At 61.5% G+C, this 22550-nt stretch overlaps 2 protein-coding genes across 2 annotated transcripts; one reads left to right on the top strand and one right to left on the bottom strand.

Moving 5' to 3' along the window:
* The first annotated feature begins 570 nt into the window (after positions 1-570).
* Positions 571-6243, top strand: SSH3 (slingshot protein phosphatase 3). The gene is made up of 14 exons (XM_004598247.2): positions 571-775; positions 1203-1240; positions 1658-1874; positions 2291-2409; positions 2490-2561; positions 2721-2786; positions 2869-3057; positions 3134-3227; positions 3446-3574; positions 3667-3713; positions 4305-4451; positions 4611-4811; positions 4913-5174; positions 5790-6243. The coding sequence occupies exons 1-14, from the start codon at positions 710-712 to the stop codon at positions 6054-6056; spliced, it is 1914 nt and encodes a 637-aa protein (XP_004598304.2). The 5' UTR covers positions 571-709; the 3' UTR covers positions 6057-6243.
* Positions 6244-16817: 10574 nt separating this feature from the next.
* POLD4 (DNA polymerase delta 4, accessory subunit) lies at positions 16818-18088 on the bottom strand. The gene is made up of 4 exons (XM_004598201.2): positions 17842-18088; positions 17602-17691; positions 17399-17510; positions 16818-17234 (listed from the first exon to the last, which is right to left on the bottom strand). Exons 1-4 carry the CDS (start codon positions 17936-17938, stop codon positions 17210-17212), a joined length of 324 nt encoding a protein of 107 aa, XP_004598258.1. The 5' UTR covers positions 17939-18088; the 3' UTR covers positions 16818-17209.
* Between the last annotated feature and the right edge of the window lie 4462 nt (positions 18089-22550).

Below are 22550 nucleotides of genomic sequence, written 5' to 3'. Positions count from 1 at the left end.
CCCACACACCCCCTTCCGGGAGCTGACCTAGGGAGCCTCTGTTCCCCTCCCCATCGGCCACCCGCTGGAGACGCAGCTTTTCTTCCCAGGCACCTAACAAGGAGAGAGGCTGGGCCTCAACTCCATTCAGCAGCCCTCCCTCCCCTGTCTCCTGCCACTGTGTAGGGCGCGGCTGGGCGGGGGAGGCGGTCAGCCGTGCCCCGCTCACCTCCAAGGTGGGCCTGAGATTCCCTTGGGGATTTTGGAGTTTCAAGGGTTGTTTCCGCGTCTTGGGAGATTTCCTCTAAAGCTTCCTGACTGGTGCAGGCTGGAAAATCTACAGCCCGCAGCAAGCAGGCGTCGGTTTGGGGACCCCCTACTGATTGTGGGGCGCACTTCTGCTGGATATTAGCTGGGCAGGGGTTAGGAATAGCTCAGGTGATCCGGCCGGCTCGGGGAGGCAAGGACACCTCCTGGCTTCTTGGTGCGAGGTCCGGCTCCACACCTGCGCCCCGCCTCCGTGACGCCCCGCCCCCCGGCGGGGAGGGGCCGCGGCCCAACTGGCCGCTCGGCAGGCCGAGCTGGGCGGGAGTCTGGCCCTTTAAGGGCCGCCCTCGAGGAGGTGCCAGGTCCTGTGGCTCCGGTCTGGGCTTCCTGGTCCTGCGGGCTAAGAACTGTGCGTGGGACCGTGGGAAGAGGCCGTGTCCGGTGGCCGCCCCGGGCTGGCCCCATGGCCCTGGTCACTGTGAGCCGCTCGCCTCCGGCCAGCGGCCACTCCACACCCGTAGGGCCCACGGTGAGTCTGCTCCGCTGTGAACCTGCCCACGCAGTTGGCTGCCAGCTGGGCCTGGGCGTGGGGAAACTCACCCTGCCCACGGACGGCCTCCCCTGGAGCCTGGGGTGTGCAGAGTCGGGGGGCTTCAAAGCTCAGGCCGGAGGGGAGTGGGGGGATTGTAGAGGCAGAAGGGGCTCCACCCCGTGGCGGGCAGCCAACCTGGGCCGGCAGGGAGGCCCGGAGCTGGGCTAACCCTACCCACACTGACCAGGCACTGGCGCTCCCACAGGGCCTGGAGGGGAGAGAGGAGGGGTGGCGGGGAGGGAACTGGGATCTGACACCCTGCTTGGAAGAGCAGGACGATCCTGTCCCACCCCAGCAGTCCTGGCAGGAGAGAGGAGGGGCCCTTGCCCACTGCTTGCCCCCCATGGGGTTACTTTCTTCACAGGACCAGCCCATCAAGCAGAGAAGCCGGCTCCAACGCAGGTGAGCTGGCACCCTGTGCCCACACAGAAACCTCCACTCGCGTCCAGCCCTGGGCCTGGCCACTGCCCTCCTGGACTCTCAGGGTTCTGGACGGAAGCCTTTGCCGGAGGAGTGTCAGCTGGAGCTGGGCTGGTGGGCCTGGCGGGCTTGCCATGGAACCGGCCCGGCCGCCTCCCTACGCTCACACCTGTCTCCTTCCTTACCTGTGCTCTTTGACCCACTGGGCCTGGACCAGGAAGGCAGGCAGGGCAGGCAGGGCAGGCAGAGCCAGTGGACTCCTGCCCCCAGCCAAATGTGTGGCTTGTCCCAAGGGGCAAGTGTTGGGGGGGGGGGGGAAGCTTGAGTTTGAGCCCAGGTGTTCCTACCCATCCCCTTTCTAACGTCCTCTCCCCCTACCATGGACCACCCCTCTGCCAGGCAGAGCTTCGCTGTACTGCGTGGGGCCGTCCTGGGACTGCAAGACGACGATGATGGAGACCATGGCAAGGATGCCACCGAGGAGGCCAGCATGGAGCCGGGCGAGGAGCAGCCCCTTGCAGACCAGACGGATGGGCAGGGGTCCCAGAAACGGGGGCCGAGCCAGCACCTGCACCACATGGTGGAGCTGCTGAGGCCTCAGGATGATATCCGCCTGGTGAGGGCCCCCCACCCGCCCTCCGCCTACCGTGACTCCGCAGGCCCCAGTGATGCTGTCTGCTGGGGCCAGTGGGGCCACACTAGGGCCAGGAGCTGGACACGGCGGCTGGGGGTGGGGGCTCAGAGCTGACTCTGTCCCTGTGGGCAGCAACATGGACTCGCATTCCCAGAGGGGTGGGCTCTGGGTGGGGGGAGGGCGCTGCCCTGTGGCAGTGTGTGCGTGGAGATGAAGCCCAAGGGACTCCCCAGCAGGTGTACCTGGGATACATGCCCCCACCTCTGGGCCCTCCACCCCCCAGGACCATTCAGTCCTAGAGTTGAGAACTGCTGGATTGTTGTCGCTGATCTGGGAGGTGGGGGAGTAGGAGAAACAGGAAGCAAGGGTGCCCCCCAGCCATGCCCCATCTTTCCCAGGCGGCGCAGCTGGAGGCAGCCCGGCCCCCGCGGCTGCGTTACCTGCTGGTGGTTTCCACGCGGGAACCTTCGAGCCAGGATGAGACCGTCCTCCTGGGGCTGGATTTCCCAGACAACAGGTGGGAGCAGGGGAGGAGGGGACAGGGAGCAGGGATGTGAGGAGCCGAGGGGCCACAGCTCTCCCTCTGTCCCCTGCCAGCTCCCCCAGCTGCACCCTCGGCCTGGTCTTGCCCCTCTGGAGTGACACCCAGGTGTACCTAGATGGAGATGGGTAAGATGTGGCACCCGGAGAGGGCGCCTGGGCCCTCTCTTGGCTCCCCTTGCCCCGGTCTGCTGTGCTGCTGCTGGCCCAGCCACCTGGTCTGGCCCTGGGCAGACTCTCTGGGTCACGCACCTGGAGTTTGTCCCACCCGCACCTGGTCTCCTGCAGGGGCTTCAGCGTGACATCCGGGGGGAAGAGCCACATCTTCAAGCCCATTTCCATCCAGACCATGTGGTAAGGGCTGGGTGTTGCCTTGGGAGAAGCCTGCGGGGTTCCCAGTGAGGACAGCATGACCATACTGTCCCTCTCATGCCAGGGCCACACTGCAGGTGTTGCACCAAGCCTGTGAGGCAGCACTGGGTGGCGGCCTGGTACCTGGGGGTAGCGCCCTTGCCTGGGCCACCCACTATCAAGAGAGACTCAACTCTGACCAGAACAGCATCAATGAGTGGATGGCCATGGCCGACCTGGAGTCTCTACGGCCTCCCAGCGCCGAGCCCGGCCGGTCAGTGGGCAAGGCCTTTGGGGGGGGTGCAGTGAGGAGGCGGAGGGGAGTCCTTGACTGAGGGCTGTGCTGCCAGACCCTCTGAACAGGAGCAGATGGAGCAGGCCATCCGGGCAGAGCTGTGGGAGGTGCTAGACACCTGTGACCTGGAGAGCATCACTTCCAAGGAGGTGAGCAGGAGGCCAGGGCATAGGGACTTGGTGCTGGGAGCTGTGAACTGGCCTCTCCTGGGAAACCTTGCCACCTTGCTTTCCCACTCCCAGATGCCCTGATGGGGACTGTGCTCCTTGGGAGGCCCCAGAGGGACAGGGTGGGGCAGAAGTGGGAGAGGTGTCAGGAACTTGGGAGTCCCACCAAGCCTGCGCTCCCCGCTGGCTCCCCACTGCAGATCCGCCAGGCCCTGGAGCGGCGCCTGGGCTGTCCTCTGGAGCAGTACCGAGACTTCATCGACAACCAGACGCTGCTGCTCATGGCCCAGCAGGACAGGGCCTCCCGCATCTTCCCCCACCTCTACCTGGTGAGCTGCCCACTGCAGGCCGGGGCAGGGTGGGGAGACCAGGCAGCTGGCCCGGGGCTGCCGGGGTGGACATGCATCTCTGGCTCCCACAGGGCTCCGAATGGAATGCCGCGAACCTGGAGGAGCTGCAGAGGAACAGGTAGGAATAGGACGGCGAGCCCTCAGACGTGCCTACCTCTCTCCCTCCACCTCACCTGCCCCCCCGTCGCAGGCAGCCCGGGGAGCACCAGAAGCCCCTAGACCTTCCCTCAGTAGCTGCTGGCCCTTGTGCAAGCTGTCCTGCCGGGTCACGCTGGCAACCTGCTGCCTGGCAGGCCAGCCCTGGCCCAGCCTCTGCTCCCCATAATGGGCAGCAGGTGCAAAAAGGGGGGTTGGTGGGGGTAGCAGCGTGTGTCACGGATGGCCTTTTCCTCCATGGCTGACCCTGTCCCCAGAGAGAAAGAGTTAGTTACGCTTCTCCCAGTGGGTGCCCAGGGCCCCGTCACCCCGCTGCTGAGCTGCCGTTCTCAGCTTAGCCGGAGAGCAGCTCTCTCACTTCCGGGAAAACGGAAGGGTTAGTGATGCAGGGGACCTTTGCTGTCCATACTAGGTTGGGGTCAAGCCCAGCAAATCATGGTCCCCTTCCCCCGCCCCACCCCACCTCTCCCCCTGGCTGGCTCAGCTATCCCACCTGACTCTCACAGAACCCGGGGCCATGCCGGGTGCCATGGCCTCGGGCCCTCTGGTTTAGGGTCAGCCACATCTTGAACATGGCCCGGGAGATTGACAACTTCTACCCCGATCGCTTCACCTACCACAACGTGCGCCTGTGGGACGAGGAGACGGCCGAGCTGCTCCCACACTGGAAGGAGACACACCGCTTCATTGAAGCCGCGAGGTCAGGCCCCTGCTGGCCCCTGGCTGCCCCTTAGCCCACCTGCGTGGCACCCAGCTGTCCTTCCTCCATTTCTTCCACTCCACCGGTCCTGAACCTGGCCCTGCCAGCGGGGGGGGGGACAGGGTGGGGGGATGCTGCTGCTATTTCCTGCTCCCATAGGACCCAGGGCACATGTGTCCTTGTCCACTGTAAGATGGGCGTCAGCCGCTCGGGTGCCACCGTGGTGGCCTACGCCATGAAGCAGTATGGCTGGAGTTTGGAGCAGGCCCTGCGACACGTGCAGGAGCTGCGTCCCGTCGTGCGCCCCAACCCCGGCTTCCTGCGCCAGCTGCTTACCTACCAGGGCATCCTGACAGCCAGGTGGGGAGAGGAGGCCGTGGGGTGTGGGGTGCATGGGCAGCGTACAGAGCGTAGTGGTGGCTACTAGATCATACAGACCTGACTCAGCTGTTGCCTCGCAGCCGGCAGAGCCACCTGTGGGAGCAGAAGGCGGGGGGCATCTCCCCAGAGGAGCCCCTGGCCCCTGAAGTGTCCACGCCATCACCACCTCTCCCACCAGAGCCAGGGGGTGGTGGGGAGGTGCCGGTTTTGGAATCGGATGAGAAGCAGGCAGCACCCAAGTGCGAGCCTGGGCCACGGCCCCGGATCAACCTTCGAGGGGTCATGCGCTCCATCAGCCTGCTGGAGCCAGAGGGCGCTCCCGGGGACAGCGACCTGCCGGAGGTAGGTGTGCAGCTGTGTGGTCATGGGCACCAGGAAGAGGGGAGATGAGGAAAGACGACCCGGAGCCCCCCAGATGCGCCCAGTGCCCCTGCACTGTCTCCCTTTTTGAGCCTCTCTGGAGACAGGGACCTCATCGTGGGCATCGCCCCACACCCTGTAGAGCAGCGAGGGCAGGTGAGGGCACTGGAGCAGGGGGCAAGCAGCAGCCACACCCCTCCACTCTGGCCAATAACCTGCTCTCCTAAGAGTGGGGCGGCCAGCTCTGCAGGGACCCTTCCAGCTCCTGCCGAGCCTGGGGGGGTATGTGGCAGCCATGGGGCACACACAGCCAAGCCCCCATGTGCCACCCAGCACCCCACCGTTCTGGCTGGCTGCTATGGGTACTTCAGCTGTGGCTCGCTGGGCTGACCAGGCAGAGGACGGGGAGGAGCAGAGGATGGGAATGGCAGGTGAGGGGCGTTTGGAGCACTCCAGGCTGGGGGTTGTCCTCCCTCTTGAGGGAGCTCTGCCTTCGGGTATTCAGTCCACGAACACTGCTCCGCACCTCCCCTTCTGGCTGGATGCCGATCGCCCCTGCCTGGAGAACTCTTCTCCCTCACCTTTTCATGTGCCTAGGTTTTTTCCACCCACGAGTCTTCAGACGAAGAGCCCCCGCAGCCCTCGAGGGCCAAAGGAGTCCGACGCACCCCCCGGAGGCCGTGGCCTGCCCTCAAGTCCCGCCAGTCAGTGGTTGCCTTGCAGAGCGCCGCCCTGGTGGCTGCCCGGACCCAGGCCTTCAAGGAGCAGGGTCAGGGTGAGGCCAGCCCATCCCCTGCACCCAGACCGCGGAAGGTGGTGAGGCAGGCCAGCGTGGACGACAGCAGAGGGGAGAGCGAGAACTAAGCATGGCGGCTCGAGCACCCCTGGCCCTGGCAGCCACTTTCTCCAGCGGGTGCTTGACCTGGCACTGTAGCCTCACCTCCTGCAGCCATAACGGACTACGTGGCCATGCCCTCAGCCCCTGCCCTCACTCACCAACAGCCGCCAATCACAGGGCTTTCAGGTGTTCAGCCTGGCCCATCCACCAGCCGCAGAATTGGCCTCCTCACGCCCCGGCCCCCGGTGGCTCTGCAGGGACTGGCCGGCACCCATCTCTCCTAGCAGCAGCCCTGCGCTGGGTCACAGGGCACCAGGCAAAGGGTCTCCTTGGCCTCTGGACAGTCTTTCTGTCTTCATGGCTTTGTACTGGGAAATAAACATTTTCACACTAAGTGACTGTAGGAGTTAGTATGTCGGCCATCTGACTCCCTGTATTCCGGGGAGGAGTCGGCCCTCCCATACCTGTGCTTGTCAGGTGTCTCTGATGGAACCGTTTGGGGGAGCACCGTGGGCAGGAGAAGCGGGAAGGGCAGAGGGCCAGCCTGGTGCTATCTCGTGGCCAGGCCCCATGCCTGCTGGCCCCCACCTCTCCCAGGCTGGCAGGGAGCCAGCATGCCAGGCAGCAGACCCTGGCATGGCTGCGGCGGCCTATCTGGACAAGACTGAACCTGCCCTCAAGTCGGGAGTGCGTGGAGGCCAGTGGCGCTGGCGCCCCTGCCAGTTTGGGGGCCTCGGGAGCGCCTCCTCTGGGCTGAACGCGGAGAGCCTGGCTTTGCGAGGTGCCCATCTGCCCAACGCAGCGTCCACCACCAAGAGTCAGTGGTCCCAACATAGACGTGTATGTAAAACTCTGCCTCCGGAAGGAAAAAAAAATTATTTATTTTTATTTGAAAGGCAGATTTATAGAGAGGAGGAGACACAATCTTTTTTCTGCTGGTTCACTCCCCAGACAGCCACACGGCCAAAGCTGAGACACAGTCGGAAGCCAGGAGCCTCTTCCAGGTCTCCCTCACCTCACGAGTTCAGGGTCCCAAGGCTTTGGGCCGTCCTCGACTGCTTTCCCAGGTCACAAACAGGGAGCTGGATGGGAAGTGGAGCAGCTGGGACACGAACCGGCACCTATATGGGATGCTGACTCTAGCAGGTGGAGGATTAGCCACTTAAGCTATCATGTCGGCTCTTGTGTGCATTTTTAAATCTGTTTAATTTCCTTCCGATACTTTGCACGGTTTTTATAACTTGAGGAAGGGCGGCTCCGGGAAGTCACGGTTGAACCACACCCACCCCAGGCTTCCAGGTGCAGAGTCCTGGAGTGGGGACGGACTGGTTCCTGGCCAGTTAGCTCCAGAGCTGGGCCCCCCACCCCGAGGGAGAGGCCGGGGTGGTGGCAGCGGCGCCAACGGCGAAGCTCGGGCGCCATCTTGCGTCCGTCCGCTCCTTCAGAATGCGGCCGACGACGCGGAAACCACACTTCCCAGGGTGCCCCGCGCTTCCGAGCCTGCGCAGCAGCCTTGCCTGGTTTCCATGGGAACCTGGCGCCCTGAGGCGGGCTGAGGTGGGTTCAGTGGGGTCGGGGTCGCAGGCGGCTGAGGGGGTACAGGGCGGCCTGAGGGCTTGCTGCGGCTACGGGGAGGCCGACAGGAGCTCCGGGAACAGGTGGACGCGGGTGAGGGGGCGTCGCAGGGGTATGGATTCGGGCCTCCCGCGGCGGGGCACCCCCAGCCCCTGGCCGCAGGGACCCCTGACCACTGAGTCGCTTCAGGCCGAGGTCAGTGTCCCTCGCTGCAGCCGCGGGCAGGAGGGGAGAGGGCGAATTGAGTGGCAGGGATCCAGGGCGGAGAAACTTGGATTTGTGACTTTAAAACGCAATTGTTTCTGTGTTTCTGTATGTGTGTGTATGTGTGTGTATCTGTGTGTGTGTGTGTTTAAGATTTATTTACTTTTATTGCAAAGTCAAATACATAGAGATATACCTGAAGCCAGGAGCCAGGAGCTTCATCTGGGTCTCCCAAGCTGGTGCAGGGTCTTAAGGCTTTGGGCCGTCCTCCACTGCTTTCCCAGGCCACAAGCAGGGAACTGGATGGGAAGTGGAGCTGCCGGGATTAGAACCGGCACCCATATGGGATCCCGGGGCGTTCAAGGCGAGGACTTTAGCCGCTAGGCCACGCCTTCAGGCCCTGCCCTAATGTAAATTTTTAGTCCAGAGTGTGCTTATGATATTGTACATGTTTCCTAATCCCAGCTATCATTTCTGATCATTTAAAAAATTCCTTAGCTCTGTTTCTAATTTTTGAGATCACTTCCTTTATTTTTGGTCAAACCCAGCTTCTTAGGCAGGCTTCTTTTGTACGCCCAATCCGACGAGGAAACTTGGGGCTGCTCCGCGAGGGTGGGCCGTCTGGGGTGCGTGGACTGGGTCTGGACTGTACCCTGGACTGGAGCTTCTCCCCTAGGGTGGGCCGTCTGGGGGCACGTGGGCCGTCCGGGGTGCGTGGGTGACCCTCCGCTAGGGCAGAATACCCTGGACTGGGGCTTCTCCCCTAGAGTGGGCTGTTTGGGGGCTGGTGGGGGACACTCCCCTAGGGTGGACCTTCTGGGGATGAGTGTGGGGACTCTCCCCTAGAGTGGCCCGTTCGGGGGCTGGTAGGGAACACTCCCCTAGGGCAGGATACCCTGGACTGGGGCTTCTCCCCTAGGGTAGGCCTTCTGGGGGCAAGTGGGAGACCCTTTCTTAGAGCAAGATACCATGGAATTGGGTCTTCCCCCTAGGGTAGCGCTGTCTGGGGACGGATGAGGGGCCCTCCGCTAGGGTAGGCTTTCTGGGGGCAGGTTTGGAACCTTCCCCTAGGGTGGGCCGTCTTGGGGGTGGGTGGGGGACCCTGCCCTAGGGTTGGCCATTTGGGGTTGGGTGGGGGACCCTTTCCTAGGATAGAATGCCCTGGACTGGGGCTTCTACCCTAGGGTGGGCCGTCTGGGGTGGAGGGGGACCCTCCCCTAATGTGGGGGCGCGTTGGGGACCCACCACTAGGGTGGACAGTCTGGGGGTGAGTGGGTGACACTCCTCTAGGGCAAGATACCCTGTACTGGGGCTTCTCCCCTAGGGTGGGCCAGCCGTCGGGGGTCAGGTGCAGGACCATCCGCTAGGATAGACTGTCTGGGGGTGGGTAGGGTTTGTCCCCTATCCAGGATACCCTGGAATGTGGCTTCTCCCCTAGAGTGGGCTGTCTGGGTGTGGGTGGGGGACGCTCCCATAGGGTCAGCCATCAGGGTACGTGTGGGTGGACCCTCCCCTAGGGTGGGCTGTTTCGGGGCAGGTACTGGACCCTCTCCTAGGCAGGATACCCTGGACAGGGGCTTCTCCACTAGGGTGGGGCGTCTGGGGGAAGGTGAGGGACCCTCCCCTAAGGCAAGATAGGATGGACTGGGCTTCTCCCCAGGGGTGGGCTGTCTGGGGGTGGGGGCAGGACCCTCTTCTAGGGTGGGTCGTCTGGGAGTTGGTGGGGGACACTCCTCTATGCTGGTCCGTCTGGGGAGGGTGGGAAGACCCTCCCTTAGGGTGGGCTGTCTGGGGGCACGTGGTGGACTCTCCCTTAGGGCACAATACCCTAGACTGGGGCTTCTCCCCTAGGGTGGGCCATCTGGGGGTGGGTGGGGGGACCCTCCACTAAGGTGGGCCAACTGGGTGTGGGTGTGGGACTTCTCCCCTAGGGTGCGCTGTCTGGGTTCTTGTGGAGGGACCCTCCCTTAGCGTAGAATACTCTGTACTGGGGGCTTCTCCCCTAGGGTGGACAGACTGGGAGCAGGTGGGGGAACCCCCTCTCCTAGTGTAGCATACGCTGGACTGGGGCTTCTCCCCTAGAGTGGGCCATTGCTAGGTTGAATCTCCGCAGCCCCGTGTACTGTGGAACCCATTGGGTGCCTCGGCCCAGCCCAACCCTGTCCACCACACACTCGGCTCTCACGTGTACCGGCAGGAGCTGCAGCTCAGTCTGAGCGAACCCCAGCAGCCTCCACCGGGCCAGTCAGGGAACCCCAGCAGCCTCCGCCGGGCCAGTCAGGGAACCCCAGCAGCCTCCGCCGGCCGCCCTGCAGCCCTGCTTCCCGCGCCTGCCAGCGTGTGCGGTGCTGGAGCTACAATTCTAAGGCATTCTCTCCCTCCCTCCCCTCTTTCCTTTTTTTTTTTTTTTTTCAGTTTTTAGATAACATCTTTTAAATTTACAATACATTAAAAAGGCTTAGTACTTTACCAAAAAAGAGGTTTAATGAGTACAAAAGCAAGAAAAAAAAAAGACACTAGTTTATTGGGAGTATAGCTAATGGCTACAAACTATAATTGAATGAAAAAATGACCACTTCACCCATACACCAGGTACATTTTTATCTACCTTCCATACCTAGAGTGGAATTGCTATATCATATAGTATTTTTTAAATTATGATTTTAAGGATTTGTTTGAAAGGCACAGTGACAGAGACAGGGAGAGACAGAGATCTTTTGCCTGTTCAGTCTGCGACAGCCAGGGCAGGGCCAAGCCAGGAGCCGGGAACTGGAAGCCGGGAGCCGGGAGCCAGGAGCCGGGAGCTCCAGCTGCGCCTCCCGCCTGGGCCATGAGGATCCGTGTCCTTGGACGTCAGCCCCTGCTTGCCAGGTACATTAGCAGGAAGCAGCTGCAGCTCAAACCCGCAGTCTCCTGCGAGATGGGGGTCTCTGACTGTGCCGCAGAGCCTGCCCCAATATGGCAATTGTGTGTTTGATGTTCCAGGGAACTGCTAAACTGCTCTCCATAGTGACCAGGAAATAATGATGCAACATCACTATCTAGACAACGGACCATAATTGCGTTTCTCTAAATATCCCTACATTTTCCATTACAGCTTTTCAAAAAAATGTGGTTCAGGGTCCAATCAGGGATAACAGATTGCACTTGGTTGTCACGTCTCTTGATTCTTCCTGCCTGTCTCCGTGATGCCGACCTTTCTGAGTCCGGATTCATTGTCATGCAGAACGGCCTTGACTTTGGGTTTGTTGGAACGTTTCCTTGTAATTAGTCAGGTTAGGCCTTCCTACAGGAATACTAGATGATACCAGAATAACCTAGAGCGTGTCTTTCCTGTTGTGGCATCTGTAGTGTGTGCTGTTAACTTTTCTCTACTGGTACTGTATTTTGTTACAGCTGGCTCACATGCCAGCTGTCCCTTGTCCCTTGGGAGTCTCAGGACATCAGGGTGGACGCTGAGCCCTCACGCTGTCTCTCCCCCAGGCCTGTGAACCCCTGGTGTGATAGAAGTCATTCCCTAGATGAGCTGCCTCGCCGTGTCCCTGGAAGTGTGTGACTCCTGCTTGTGTCACTCTTTGAATCCTTCCCTCAAGTTCCTCTGCACTGAAGAGAAAGTTTTCTGGTCTCCTTTTGTGAGTAACACTTTGTGATTCATCTTGTTTATTCAGCGTGTTATAAATCGTTGAAATGATTATTCTCTGTTGTGAAGTTGATTCATTTTTACTTGAAATTGCAATGGAGGATGGGAGAGGAGGAAGACAGATGGAGGGAAGAGAGAGAGCCAGACCTTCCCTCTGCTGGTTCACTGCCGAGTACCCACCACAGCCCAGGCTGGTTCAAGCTGAAGCCAGGGTCGGAAGTTCCATCCACGTCTCACAGGTGGGCAGTGGGGCCCGTGCCCTGACAGCGCTCCTGTGATGAGGCGCAGCCGTTGATGGCTCACACCCGCTTTGTGGGCTAATTGACAGCGGCCAGCACGGACCCTGCACACTGCCCTTGCTGCTCCTCTGGCAGGTGCGGAAACGGCTCCAGCGGCTCCGCTGCCGGGCCCCTCCTGCCTTCTGCACCATTCAGGTCAGCTGACAGCACAGAAACGACCCGGGCCCCTCCTGCCTCCTATTATACTGGATCAGGTTAATAACTACAGGAAAGCTTTGGGCTCTGGTAGCGCCCTTCCTGCACGTGCTAACTGTACTGCGTGGCTCTCAATCTGATTGGAGGATGACTTGCTGTGTGATGCAGGGGCTCCTGGAATGTAGCCGGAGCTGCTGTCGGCAAGCTTGGGCAATAGAGACTCCTGACATCCTACACTTGGGTCCAGTGTGATCTCTCTCACACCCCAAGACACCCGGGCACCGACAGGAGGCTGGGGCAGTGAAGGCACTCACGCCGGCTGTCCCGGGCGCAGCGCACCTGCCGCACCACGGCACCGGCCCCGTGGCTTGCTTTGGCGCTCCAGCAAGGGCTCCCTCACGCCGGCCCAGCTGCTCGGCTCCGCATCCCGAGAATCCGCCACTTCCCATTGCTGCATGTTTCCTATACATCTTCTATTTTCTTTCAAGATTTATTTGTTTTGATTGGAAAGGCAGTTTTACAGAGAAAAGGAAATACAGAAGGTCTTCTATCCACTGGTTCAGTTCCAAAGTGGCCACTGACGCTGAACCAATCCAAAGCAAGGACTAGGAACTTCCTCCAGGTCTCCCATGCGGTGCAGGGTCCCAAGGCTTTGGGCCGTCCTCGACTGCTTTCCCAGGCCACAGGCAGGGAGCTAGATGGGAAGTGGAGCTGCCGGGATTAGAACCGGCGCCCATATGGGATCCTGGTGCTTTCAGGGCGAGGACTTTAGCCGCTAGGCCACAGCGCCAGGTCCATAATATCAACCTTTCTGAAAAGACTTAGTTATTTGAAAGTCAGCATGATAGAGAATCGTCTTCTGCCCACTGGCTCACGCCTCACCTGGCTGTGATGGCCAGGGCTGGTGCAGGCCAAAGCCAGAGGCCTGGCACTCCATCCCAGTCTGCCCCATGGGTGTAGGGACCCAAGCACTTGGGCCAACGCCTGCCCCCCCAGGATATACATCTAGAAGCCGGATAGCTGGGGGAGGAGCTGGGCCACAAAAACACTTCACAAGAGGCACCGAATATGCTAGATGATGCTTTATGTTTGCCCAAACACATCTTCCAGGCCGATTACTGGAAGAGAGCCTGTGGGTCAGTCAGTGCTATGTCTTGGTAAGGACTAGGCCAGGTTCTCCTCTGCGGAAGCCGTGCTGTTCCGCACCCTCACCTGTTTGCCCCAAGCCCTGCCAACGCCGTTTCTGTCTCCTGACTTTTACCAGTCTTGATTAGAGTGAAGTTGAACGTCTTTTCCTATATGGAGGTGTAGGCTGAAGCTGCTTAAGAGTTGGAACCCAAGCCAAACATTGCCACAAACTCCTCCCATTAGTAGGTGGCACTGATGCTGGGCTCGCACTCCTGCGAAGCTTTTTGTTACCCGACAGGTGCCTGACGGTGAGCCTGTACCAGGAGAGGCGGCTTCCCAGGGGACTGGAGCCTGGATGGCAGAGCATGGCCTGCAAGGACCAAGTGTCCTTCGCTAGGTGGCATAGCGGCCCTCACCCAAGTAGAACTGTATCCATTTAAAAAAAAAAAGGTTTCTCAATTTATTTATCTGAAAGGCAGAATGACAGAGGGAGACAGACGCAGCCCGTCCACTGGTTCACCCCCCTCAGATGCCGGCAGCAGCTACAGCTGGGCCAGTGTGAGGCTGCAAGCCCAGCGCTCCTCCAGCTCCCTCCTGTGGGTGGCAGGGGCCCAAGTGCTTGAGTCATCGTCCCATACCTGCTTGTCTCTGCTGCCACAGGAAGCTCTGGGCTGATCATTGTGTTGACCGTGGCTGGCACACAGCAGCTGTGCCCTGTTCAGGGCCAACCTGCAGGGGTAGCTTGGAATCCTTGCAATGCCCCCAGTCCAGGGCATAATGCCAACCACCTCTCCTGTGAGCTGGCTCTGTTGTCCCTTTCCTTTGATTCTGAGTTGCTTCAGAAGTACCCTCTTTCCCTGTGTGTTTTCCTGATCAGTTAGCACATGGAACTTCAGGCCACTGGGAAGGGTTTCTGAGAGTGGGGAAACGTGCCACACCTATCAGGAACAGTGGGGCCAGCAGCGCCTAACAGCTGGAGTGCCCAGAGCAGCCAGTGGGGCAGAGGGGATGGCAGGCCTGGCACTGGGGCAGAGGCAGGACGGGCAGGCCTGGGACCAGGACAGAGGTGAGTTGGGCAGGCCTGGCACCAGGCAGAAATGGGATGGACAGGCCTGGGACGGGGCAGAGGTGAGACAGGCAGACCTTTGACCGGGGCTAGCCCCCTCAACAGATCTTTCTGGAGCACCTCCTACCACCTCTCTGTTCTCCCAGGTGTGAGGGCAGCTGTGTGAGGCACTCCCCTGTAGTCCCTCTGCTGGATTTGCACTATAAGCTAATCCTCTGTCTGCAAACTCCGCCATCTCATATGGGCCCCGGTTTGTGTCCTGGCGGCCCCACTTCCCATCCAGCTCCCTGCCTGTGGCCTGGGAAAGCAGTCGAGGACGGCCCAAGGCCTTGGGACCCTGTACCTGCGTGGGAGACCTGGAAGAAGCTCCTGGCTCCTGGCTTTGGATTGGCTCATCTCCAGCCATTGCAGCCATTTGGGGAGTGAGGCAGCTAACAGGGGTGACAGACATCTGCTTCTCAAATACCCCCGTCCCTGGGCATAATCCCTCCCACACTCCCTGTCCCAGTGGAGGCTCCTGCCTTCGTTTGCTTGCTCCCCCACCCAAGACTCCCATGGCATCACGGCCCCTTCGGAAGGCTGCATCTGCCCTAGGACCCCTCCTCTGCTGCCTTGGCACAAGCTCCCCACAACCCTGGGGCACCCTGCATGCGGTTTTGTGGCCCGACCCCAGCAGCTCTGCCCGTGTCAAGGTATAGGGGCAGCCCTAGGCATGGCCAACCCCACAGGCTGCCCTTCCCTTCCCTGTCCACCTCCTGCCTGCCCTCCCCTCTCCTGCTTTCCATGCATCCTTCCCGTCACTCCTCACTCCCCTCTGCTGCAGGCCCCTCTCTCCGACCCCCGAGTATGGAGGCCACAGGGCTAGCTTATCCACTCATGGCTTCCAGTGCCACTTTCTCTCAAATGTAGATCTTCTAGTCTCTGAGATGCTCAGAACCCTAACTCTCTACTGGAGTGTGTCAGACACCTCCAGTCCACCCTGTCCACAGCTGCCCCTCCACTCCCGCCCCACGCCATATGCCCGCCATCTTGTGCCGTCTGTGAGGGCAACTCTGCCCCGTCACACATGCTGGGACTCGGCGGCCCTCCATGCTCCCACGGCCAGCTGCTAAGACAGTCCCGTCATCTGGCCTCTTTGTACCAGCTCTGCCCCCCTGCCTGGGTCCACGTCACCACTGGTGCTCATGAGGGGGACCCCAGCAGCCCCCATCACCCTGCCTCTGTTCTCTGGCACCTGCTCTCCGCCAGCAGCCGAGAGATGAGTCCACAGCCTAAGTTTCACTTGACTTACTGGCTTGAAACCCTCCAGTTCCTTCTCTCAGAATAAGATCCAGACTCCTTATCCTATTCCTTGAACCCCTGCATGGGGCTTTCTCTTTTCTAAGATGGATTTTATTGATTTGAAATACAGAGTTAGAGAGATAAAAGGCTCCTCCAACCGCTGATTCTTCAAATGGGTACAACAGCTGGGCTGGCCCAGGCCAAAACCAGGACCCAGGAGCCTCTTCTGGGTCTCTTACATGGGTGCAAGGGCCCGGGGACCTGTGCCATTTTCACTGCTTTCCCAGGTTAGCGGGACATTGGATGGGAAGTGGAGCAGCCAGGACACAAACTGGTGCCCATGGGGATCACCAGTGCTGCAAGAGGCAGCTTAGCATGCTCTGCCACGTGCTGGCTCATGGAGCTTTTCTGTCTTTTGTGCCTTCCGTCTGGAACACTCCCGTATGTGCAAGCCTTGTGCCCTGACTGCCTTACGGTTCCTGTGTGGCACTGCCATGGGGCTCTCTAGGAGGGCATGCCTGGTGTTCTCTGACCCCTGTGGGCCTCATCTAGTCTTCCTCTTGCTAACCACTAACCAGCACCTGCAATGACTGGTTCATAAACATCCAAGGGACCTTGGGCGCCAGGCATAGGGCTGGCTCAGGGCCCACTCAGCCATGTTCCTGCCGCGAGCCTTTGGAGGCAGGGCCAGTGCTCAGCAAGATGGGAGCTACAGAGCAGGTCTAGGGAAGGGGCACTGCAGCCCTGGGGCAGGGCTGCCGGAGGAGTTACACCCTGCATTCTCCAGGTCACACTGGGACCTGGCGTGTCATACACGGACCCATTGTTTCACACCAGGCCCAGTGTCACACCCAGATTCAGCCTGTCACAGACAAACCCAGTGTGTCCACACCCAGACTCAACAGGTTGCACCCTCAGTGTCACACACAGACCCAGTATGTTGTATCCTGTCACAGGGTGTCACACAGTGACCCAGGGTCTCCCGTGCCTTATGCCGTCTCCAGCCAGTTCCCCCTCATCCCCAGCCCCACATGGCCATGTGTGAGCAGATCCTGCAGGTTGAGACCTTCCAGCCTTGCCCTGGCTCCGGGTTGCTGCTGGTGTGGGAAGTACAGGTGCTTGGTGGGAACTTGTAGGTCTGTCTGGACTGGGTGGGCCTGTGGCAATGTGGAGCCAGCCAGCAGCAGATCATCGAGGCAAGCTTTGGGGGTTGGGCCCAGGGAATGACTAGAGTAGTTCTTGTGCGCCCCCAGAGGGCACTAAAGGTCCGCCAGCCCTGGGAGGACCCTCAGCCCCGGGAGGACCGCCAGCCTGGGGAGGACCTTCAGCCGTTGGAGGACCACAGTTTGGTCTCCAGGTTCCTTCCCTGTCTAAGGCCGAGGGCTCCTTGCAGGAAAGGCAGAGCCTGGTGCTGGTGGTCTCCTCACGCGCTGGGGCTGCCTGCCACAGCAGGGCCACGTTCAAGGAGTGCAGTTGTTTTTTTATTGGTCAGCAGGAGTGCATCCTGTCACCCCAAGACCTCAGCCAGTCCTGCCCACGGGTCCCCTGCTCAGCCTCAAGGCCATCTGCCTGTGTCTCACCCAGCCTGAATGACCGTCGTGCCAGTCAGGAAGGGAGAGCCAGAGCCCTGGCCAGGTCCTTGGCCCCACAAATCACACTTTGTGCAGAAGGAGCTCAGCTTGCACTGTGCAGGCCTGAGGGGCCAGTCAGAGTGGACGGAGGCCGAGGCACTAAGCCAGACAGCCCCAGGCCGGCTGCAGAGTTTCCCTCTGCAGCGGAGCTCAACAGGGGCCCGGCGCTGGCTCCTGGTGTGAGGCTCTCAGCTGGCTGGCGGCAGGACTCGGTGACGCCTCAGAGCGGGTACAGATGCCAGAGGCTGTGGAAAATGGGGACACGCCAGAGTTGCTGAAGGCCCTCGATGGGCTCTTGGCAACCCTACTGCTGCCCAGACCCCGCTCTGGGCCCTGGGTCCTCCTACCCCCACCCCCATCCCAGTTAGCCCTCCTCGCTGGGCCCAGAACCCTGCGGCCTGTCTCTGACCTGTACTGGAAGCGGGGATCTCCGGGGTGAGCCTTCAGCAGCCGGTACACCTCGGGCGGGGGCTGCAAGCCCATCTGCTCAGCTCGGTGCCATCGCTGCAGGCGGGTGATCCCTGCGGGGCAGGCAGAGGAACCCCCCCAACCCTGAGACTGTGCGCGGAGCCTCGCAGTCCTCCCGCCAGTGGGAGGTAGGGTGGCGCTCACCTGTGCAGGGCCCGTACTGCCAGGCCAGGTCAAACTGCCGCAGCAGCTCCAGCGCGGCGTCCTCCTCCCCGGCCGGCTGGGGCTCCTCCCCTGCAACGAGCGACACTGCTCCTCAGGCGGCAGCCAGCCTGCGGCGGCCGGAAGGAGAGGGCCTGCCACCCTTCCCCTGCCATCTGCCCCCGCCCACAGCCTGTCCGGTCCTGCGAGTCCATCCTCCGGCCTCCCCCGCGCCTCAGAGACCTAGCTCGAGTGCCAGCTCCCCCTTGCCATGCCCGGCAGGCCCCTCCCTCCGTTTCACAGCAGGGTAGGAGTCGGTGATGCGCCCCTTCCGGCTCATGGCGGCCACCCAGGCGGGTGGAGAAGGTGACAGCAGGGTAGGAGAGCCGGGCCAGCGGGCGCGCGCGGGACAGCTGCTAGGAGAGAGAGACGGGCCAGCGACGGGCAGACACGGCGACCCAGACGAGCGGAGAGGAAGTCGCGCGGTTCCAGAGGATGACGCCTGTCCCCCTCCCCCACAAACACGACAGGGCCCGGACCTCGGCCAATGGCCGGCCACCGCGGCGGGGCGGGACCCGGGTCCGGGCCAATGGGGGACGGTTGCCGCAGCTGTGCTGGAAAGGGGGTGTCAGGGCGCCCCGGCTTCACCACCTCCCCCTGCCCTCCATTGGTCTGCTGCGCCTCCCGGGGGACCCGCCGAGCGTTATCCTGGGCCTCTCACTTCCCGTTTTCCCTTCCTAGGCAAATGTTCTTTTCTGCCTCATTAATCCCCGTGTCGGGTTTGTAACTCCCCAGAGCCCAACTGGAACCGGCCTCTGTGGGCGCTTGGCCCCCGGCGTCGTGGGGGCAGGTCTGGACAGGGCCGAGGGGAGCTGGGGCTAAGGCGGCCCCAGGAGAGCCTGCGGGGGACGTGCGCTCCGCAGGTTCCTTTCTCACAGTCTGTGCCCAACCGCTGCCCACACTGTCCGCAGAGGCAGGCCTTGGCCTGTGCGCTCTCCAGGGCACTGGAAGCCTGGCCCTGCTCACCCTGCCGATAGGGGTGCACACGGCCGGGGCGCCCCAGATCTCTGTCTTCTGGCTTGCAGTAGTGTGCTGTAAACGGTGCACCCTCACACACAGGTCGGTGTGGGGTGGGGCCAGTACCGCCCTAGGCCTTTCCCCACATCCTAAGGCAATGAAAGCAGGTTCAGGGACCTTCAAGCAGGAGGTCTAGAAAATACCCACTGGCCGCTGATGGGGGGCATGGAGGAGATGCCCTTGTGAGGTGGAGACTGACTCCTTGGCAGCAGCAGGTGGGTGGTGGGGGTGGTCAGACTGCACCCAGAGGCCTCCTGCGGGAGGTGTCTCCCCGTTCTCCACCCGTGTGTGTGACCTTTGTCCCTTGGGCTCCTGTCACGGCTGACTCACCCTAGCCTGCCTCCCCCTCACCAATTTCCTGGCAGCAGGCGCGAGTACTGGCCAGTGGGAGTCTGGGAACCAGCACAGGCACGGCCCAGCCCTAATCACCCTCCAGAGCGCCCATCCGGTCCTTGCTTCCAGGGCCATGAGGGTGATGCTGCCAGCGGCCTCTGCAGGCCTCACTGCCCTGGGCCCTGGAACCCGGCTCTGCATGGGAACCCCAAAGGAGGCCACATGGCAGACTAGTGTGCACCTCACGGGAGGAGAAAGGACAGGCCACATCTCCTGAGGCCTCCTCCCTGCGTCCTCACCATCACCTCCCTTTGAGGCTAAGCAGGGAGATGCTGGGGCAAGCCAGAGGGCTGGAGGGCCGGCCCTGCCTTTCTGCTGGCACTGGGCTTGGCCCAAATGTCTCCCTCTGTCACAGGCTGAGAGTAGGGCCCTGCTGAGCGGAGGAGGTGGTGGAATCAGGGGCCCTTCCGGTGCAGGGGAGGCCTCAGGTGTGGGATGGTGGGGCCTAGAGCACTCCTGTGGGGAAATGTCACCTGGGGCCCTGTGGAGGGACCTTTCCAAGGGGCTCTGGGCTGTTGTGAGAGGCTGGCATGTGTCATCCGCCTCCACACGCCCTGAGGGATCGGGAAGTCCTGGGTGGGGCAGACCCCTCCTCATTCCTGGGCCCTCCCACCCCTGAAAGATGATAGCCGTGGGCCCGCCGCCGCCCAGGGAGCGTGAAATGGGGTGTGCCGCTGGGAGGCCACAGCGGCTTCTCCTGTGCCCAGGCCCTGTCCTTCCTTCCCTGTGAGCGGCTCCTGCTGGCTGCCCCCAGCCCTGCCTGGCTCAGGCCCTGCCAGCCTCATCCACCTGGGCAGGAAGGGAAGGGGTCGCCCTTGGGCTCTGGCACCTCTCAGCTGCAGGAACAAGATCAGAGTGGTCAAGCTAAGGGCAAGCACGGCAGAGGCTGCAGGGACGCCCCTACAGGAGGCTCTGGGGACAGCAGGGCCGGACCCCAAGGGAAGCAATGCCCTGGCATTTTGAACCAACCTTGTCCCACTGACGTCCTTATCTTGTCCCACGTCTGACTCCCTAAAGGGCACTGGCAGGTGGACTGGACCTTGGCCTGCACTCCCTAGCCCAATCTGCCTCCTGTGACCATCGGGCCTCAAACCCCTGGACTATGGAGATGGCCTCATGTCCCCGCCCTCCACTGCTGTTAATGGAGCCTTCTGAGCTTGGGGCTTGGGTAGCACGGTCAGTCTAGAGGGCTGTAATGGGGACTGAACTCCCTGAGGTTGCCTGAGACTCAGGCATGTTCCTTGTGCTGGCCCTGATGCCAAGGTGCTGAGTTTGTGTTTTGGGGGAAGGGGACATGGGCACTTGCAGGGTGGCCTGTAAACCTGGGAGCATCCAAGGCCCTTGCTTCTGGGCTGGGAGCTAAATTCTGGAAGCCCCATAGGCAAACTGGACTGGGAAGCTAGCTCTTTGCTGAGAGCCGAAGCCCAAGGCTGCCTGTTGTGGGGCAGAAGGGGCTTAGGCCCATCCTCGCTCATAAGGGGCTCAGCACTGTGCTGGGGTCCCAAGAACCCCTCCCACTATCACCTCCCCAGCTCACAGTGGGGCTTGGGGTCAGACAGTGGGAGGGCCGCTGCTGCCCGGCGCTTGGTTGGCTGTGGTTCATGTCCAGCCCTCCTCCCCGCTCCAGGCCCTGGACCTGGCTATTCATTCTGAGCCAGGATGGGGCCAGTTCAGGACCCCACTCCCAAACCTCTCCCTCCCATTGGGCCAGGTTCTTGGCTTAGCTGGCTAAGGGGGCTGAGACCTGGGGGGAGGAAGAGGCTCCCCTAATCCTATTTCTCTCCCGCCAGGCATCCCCCCATCACCCCTCTTTCACCTTGGTCATTGGAGCCCTTGCAGAAAAAGTTGCAGGGAGATTTGAAAAGGCTCCCTATAGCCATTGCTCACCTTGGCCACCAGGTGTCAGACTTTGTCCAACCGGGAAGAAGGCCCTGGTTAACCCTCCCCCACCAGCCAGGCCCAGGAGATGGGGCAAGTTGGGGAGCGCCCTAGAGGTGACCTTGGACCAAGAGCCTGGGGGACCCCAAAGGGTGACACTGGGGCAAGGACTGTAAGTTGGGCTCAAAGCTTTCTCAGTTACTTCCTCAGACCCCCACTCCACCCTCCACCAAGGGCTTTGTCCCCTGCTGGGAAATGTGGGTACCCGGCTGAGTCAGGGGATTCAAGAATTGAAGGGACAAAGGCAGGGACAGTTGTGGCTCTGGAGGAGAAGGGGGACTCTCTTTTGGGAGCTGCCCTTCAGGGCCCCAGCCAGGCTTGAGTCACCGGCCCTCGCATGCTTGGCTGGGGAAGAGGCCCCCTACCCGCCCACACTTATACTGAGGCGGCCACGGCGGAGGGTGGGCACAGGGTGGCCATGGGCAAGGGCAGCCATGGGTGGGCGCAGGGTGGCTGGGATGAGTGCCCACCCCCCCCCCCCGGGGTGACTTGGCCAGTGACGGGCTGACAAGGCCTGCTCAGAGCCGTCTCTGTGCCCACATGGGCCCTCTCGGGAGTGGCCCCCTCCAGTCTGACCGCTCTCCATCTTGGGCTGGTTCCGAGCACGCAAGGTGGCAAGATCTCTGTCCCACACGTGTTGATCTGACATGATGGGGAACAAGCCCTTCTCTCTGTCCCTCCTATACTTCTTGGCGTTCCTGGGGACACGAGACTAGGAGAGATGATGGCCCTCATGTCACAGTCTTCTGGCTACCTGGGCCCTGGACTCCAAGGCCAGGCCACCTTGAAGTGGACTCACAGCAGCAACAAACACCCTACAGGCCACCTGGAGGAGTTGCCCCTTGGGGTAAGCCCCCAACCACGCCCTCTGCCTGCCCTCCCCTCCCCGTCCCTGCCCCCCCCAGTACCCCCCCAACAGTAGGGATTCTAATGCCCTAAAACCCCTTACCTCCTGTGATAGTCTGTCGTCCCTGCCTGGCCAGCCCGCACCTCGGGAAATGCCCTCTCCTCACTCCATTGCTGCCCCTGACCCACGTGTGTCTGCTGATGTCACCTGCCGCCTTCAGGGTCTCTGCTGGCCTCCTCTGGGCGGTAGCAGCCCCACCCCACCCCTGCACCACCTCTGCCCCAGCAGACCCTGAGTAGCAGGAGCAAGCCCCGCCCTGTCTCCTTTTCTCTCCCCACTTGGCGTCTGCCCCCACTCTCAGGTCCCCGTGGCTTCCCCAGGGCTTCTCTCCCGCTGTCAGCTCTGCTCCACCAGGCCAACTGAACTAGCTGATCAGACTCCTCTTCAAGCTCTCCTCTACTTCCAGAGTAAAAAACACGGCCCTGAGAGTTTGGAATGCTTGTGGCAAAGCACCCAGTGCTTTGCTATGCGATCCTCCACCGTCTGTCCTTGACAGCCTCTAGCACCACAACCACAGGCCACTACTCCTGTTCAGGCTTGGGGTGACCCAGGTGCCCTCCAACGTGGCCTCTTAGAGAGGGGCTCACGTCCCCCAGTCTGGGCTGGTCGCACCTGCACACTCCCTGCCTGTGTCCCC

The sequence above is a fragment of the Ochotona princeps genome, chromosome 4, assembly GCF_030435755.1.
Source record: "Ochotona princeps isolate mOchPri1 chromosome 4, mOchPri1.hap1, whole genome shotgun sequence".
Taxonomy (NCBI): Eukaryota; Metazoa; Chordata; class Mammalia; order Lagomorpha; family Ochotonidae; genus Ochotona; species Ochotona princeps.
Note: the sequence above shows the minus strand (reverse complement) of the source record. Positions and strands in the feature narration are given on the sequence as shown.

Bases quoted from the DNA above. Each gene is read 5' to 3' on its own strand.
- POLD4 (XM_004598201.2), bottom strand. From the start codon at position 17,938: ATGAGCCGGAAGGGGCGCATCACCGACTCCTACCCTGCTGTGAAACGG. The intron at 17,692-17,841 runs GTCTCTGAGGCG...CGCTCGTTGCAG, and splicing joins GGAGCTGGCACTCGAGCTAG to GGGAGGAGCCCCAGCCGGCC. The intron at 17,235-17,398 runs GTCAGAGACAGG...CATTTTCCACAG, and splicing joins GATCCCCGCTTCCAGTACAG to CCTCTGGCATCTGTACCCGC.
- SSH3 (XM_004598247.2), top strand. From the start codon at position 710: ATGGCCCTGGTCACTGTGAGCCGCTCGCCTCCGGCCAGCGGCCACTCC. The intron at 1,875-2,290 runs GTGAGGGCCCCC...CATCTTTCCCAG, and splicing joins CTCAGGATGATATCCGCCTG to GCGGCGCAGCTGGAGGCAGC. The intron at 2,787-2,868 runs GTAAGGGCTGGG...CTCTCATGCCAG, and splicing joins ATTTCCATCCAGACCATGTG to GGCCACACTGCAGGTGTTGC.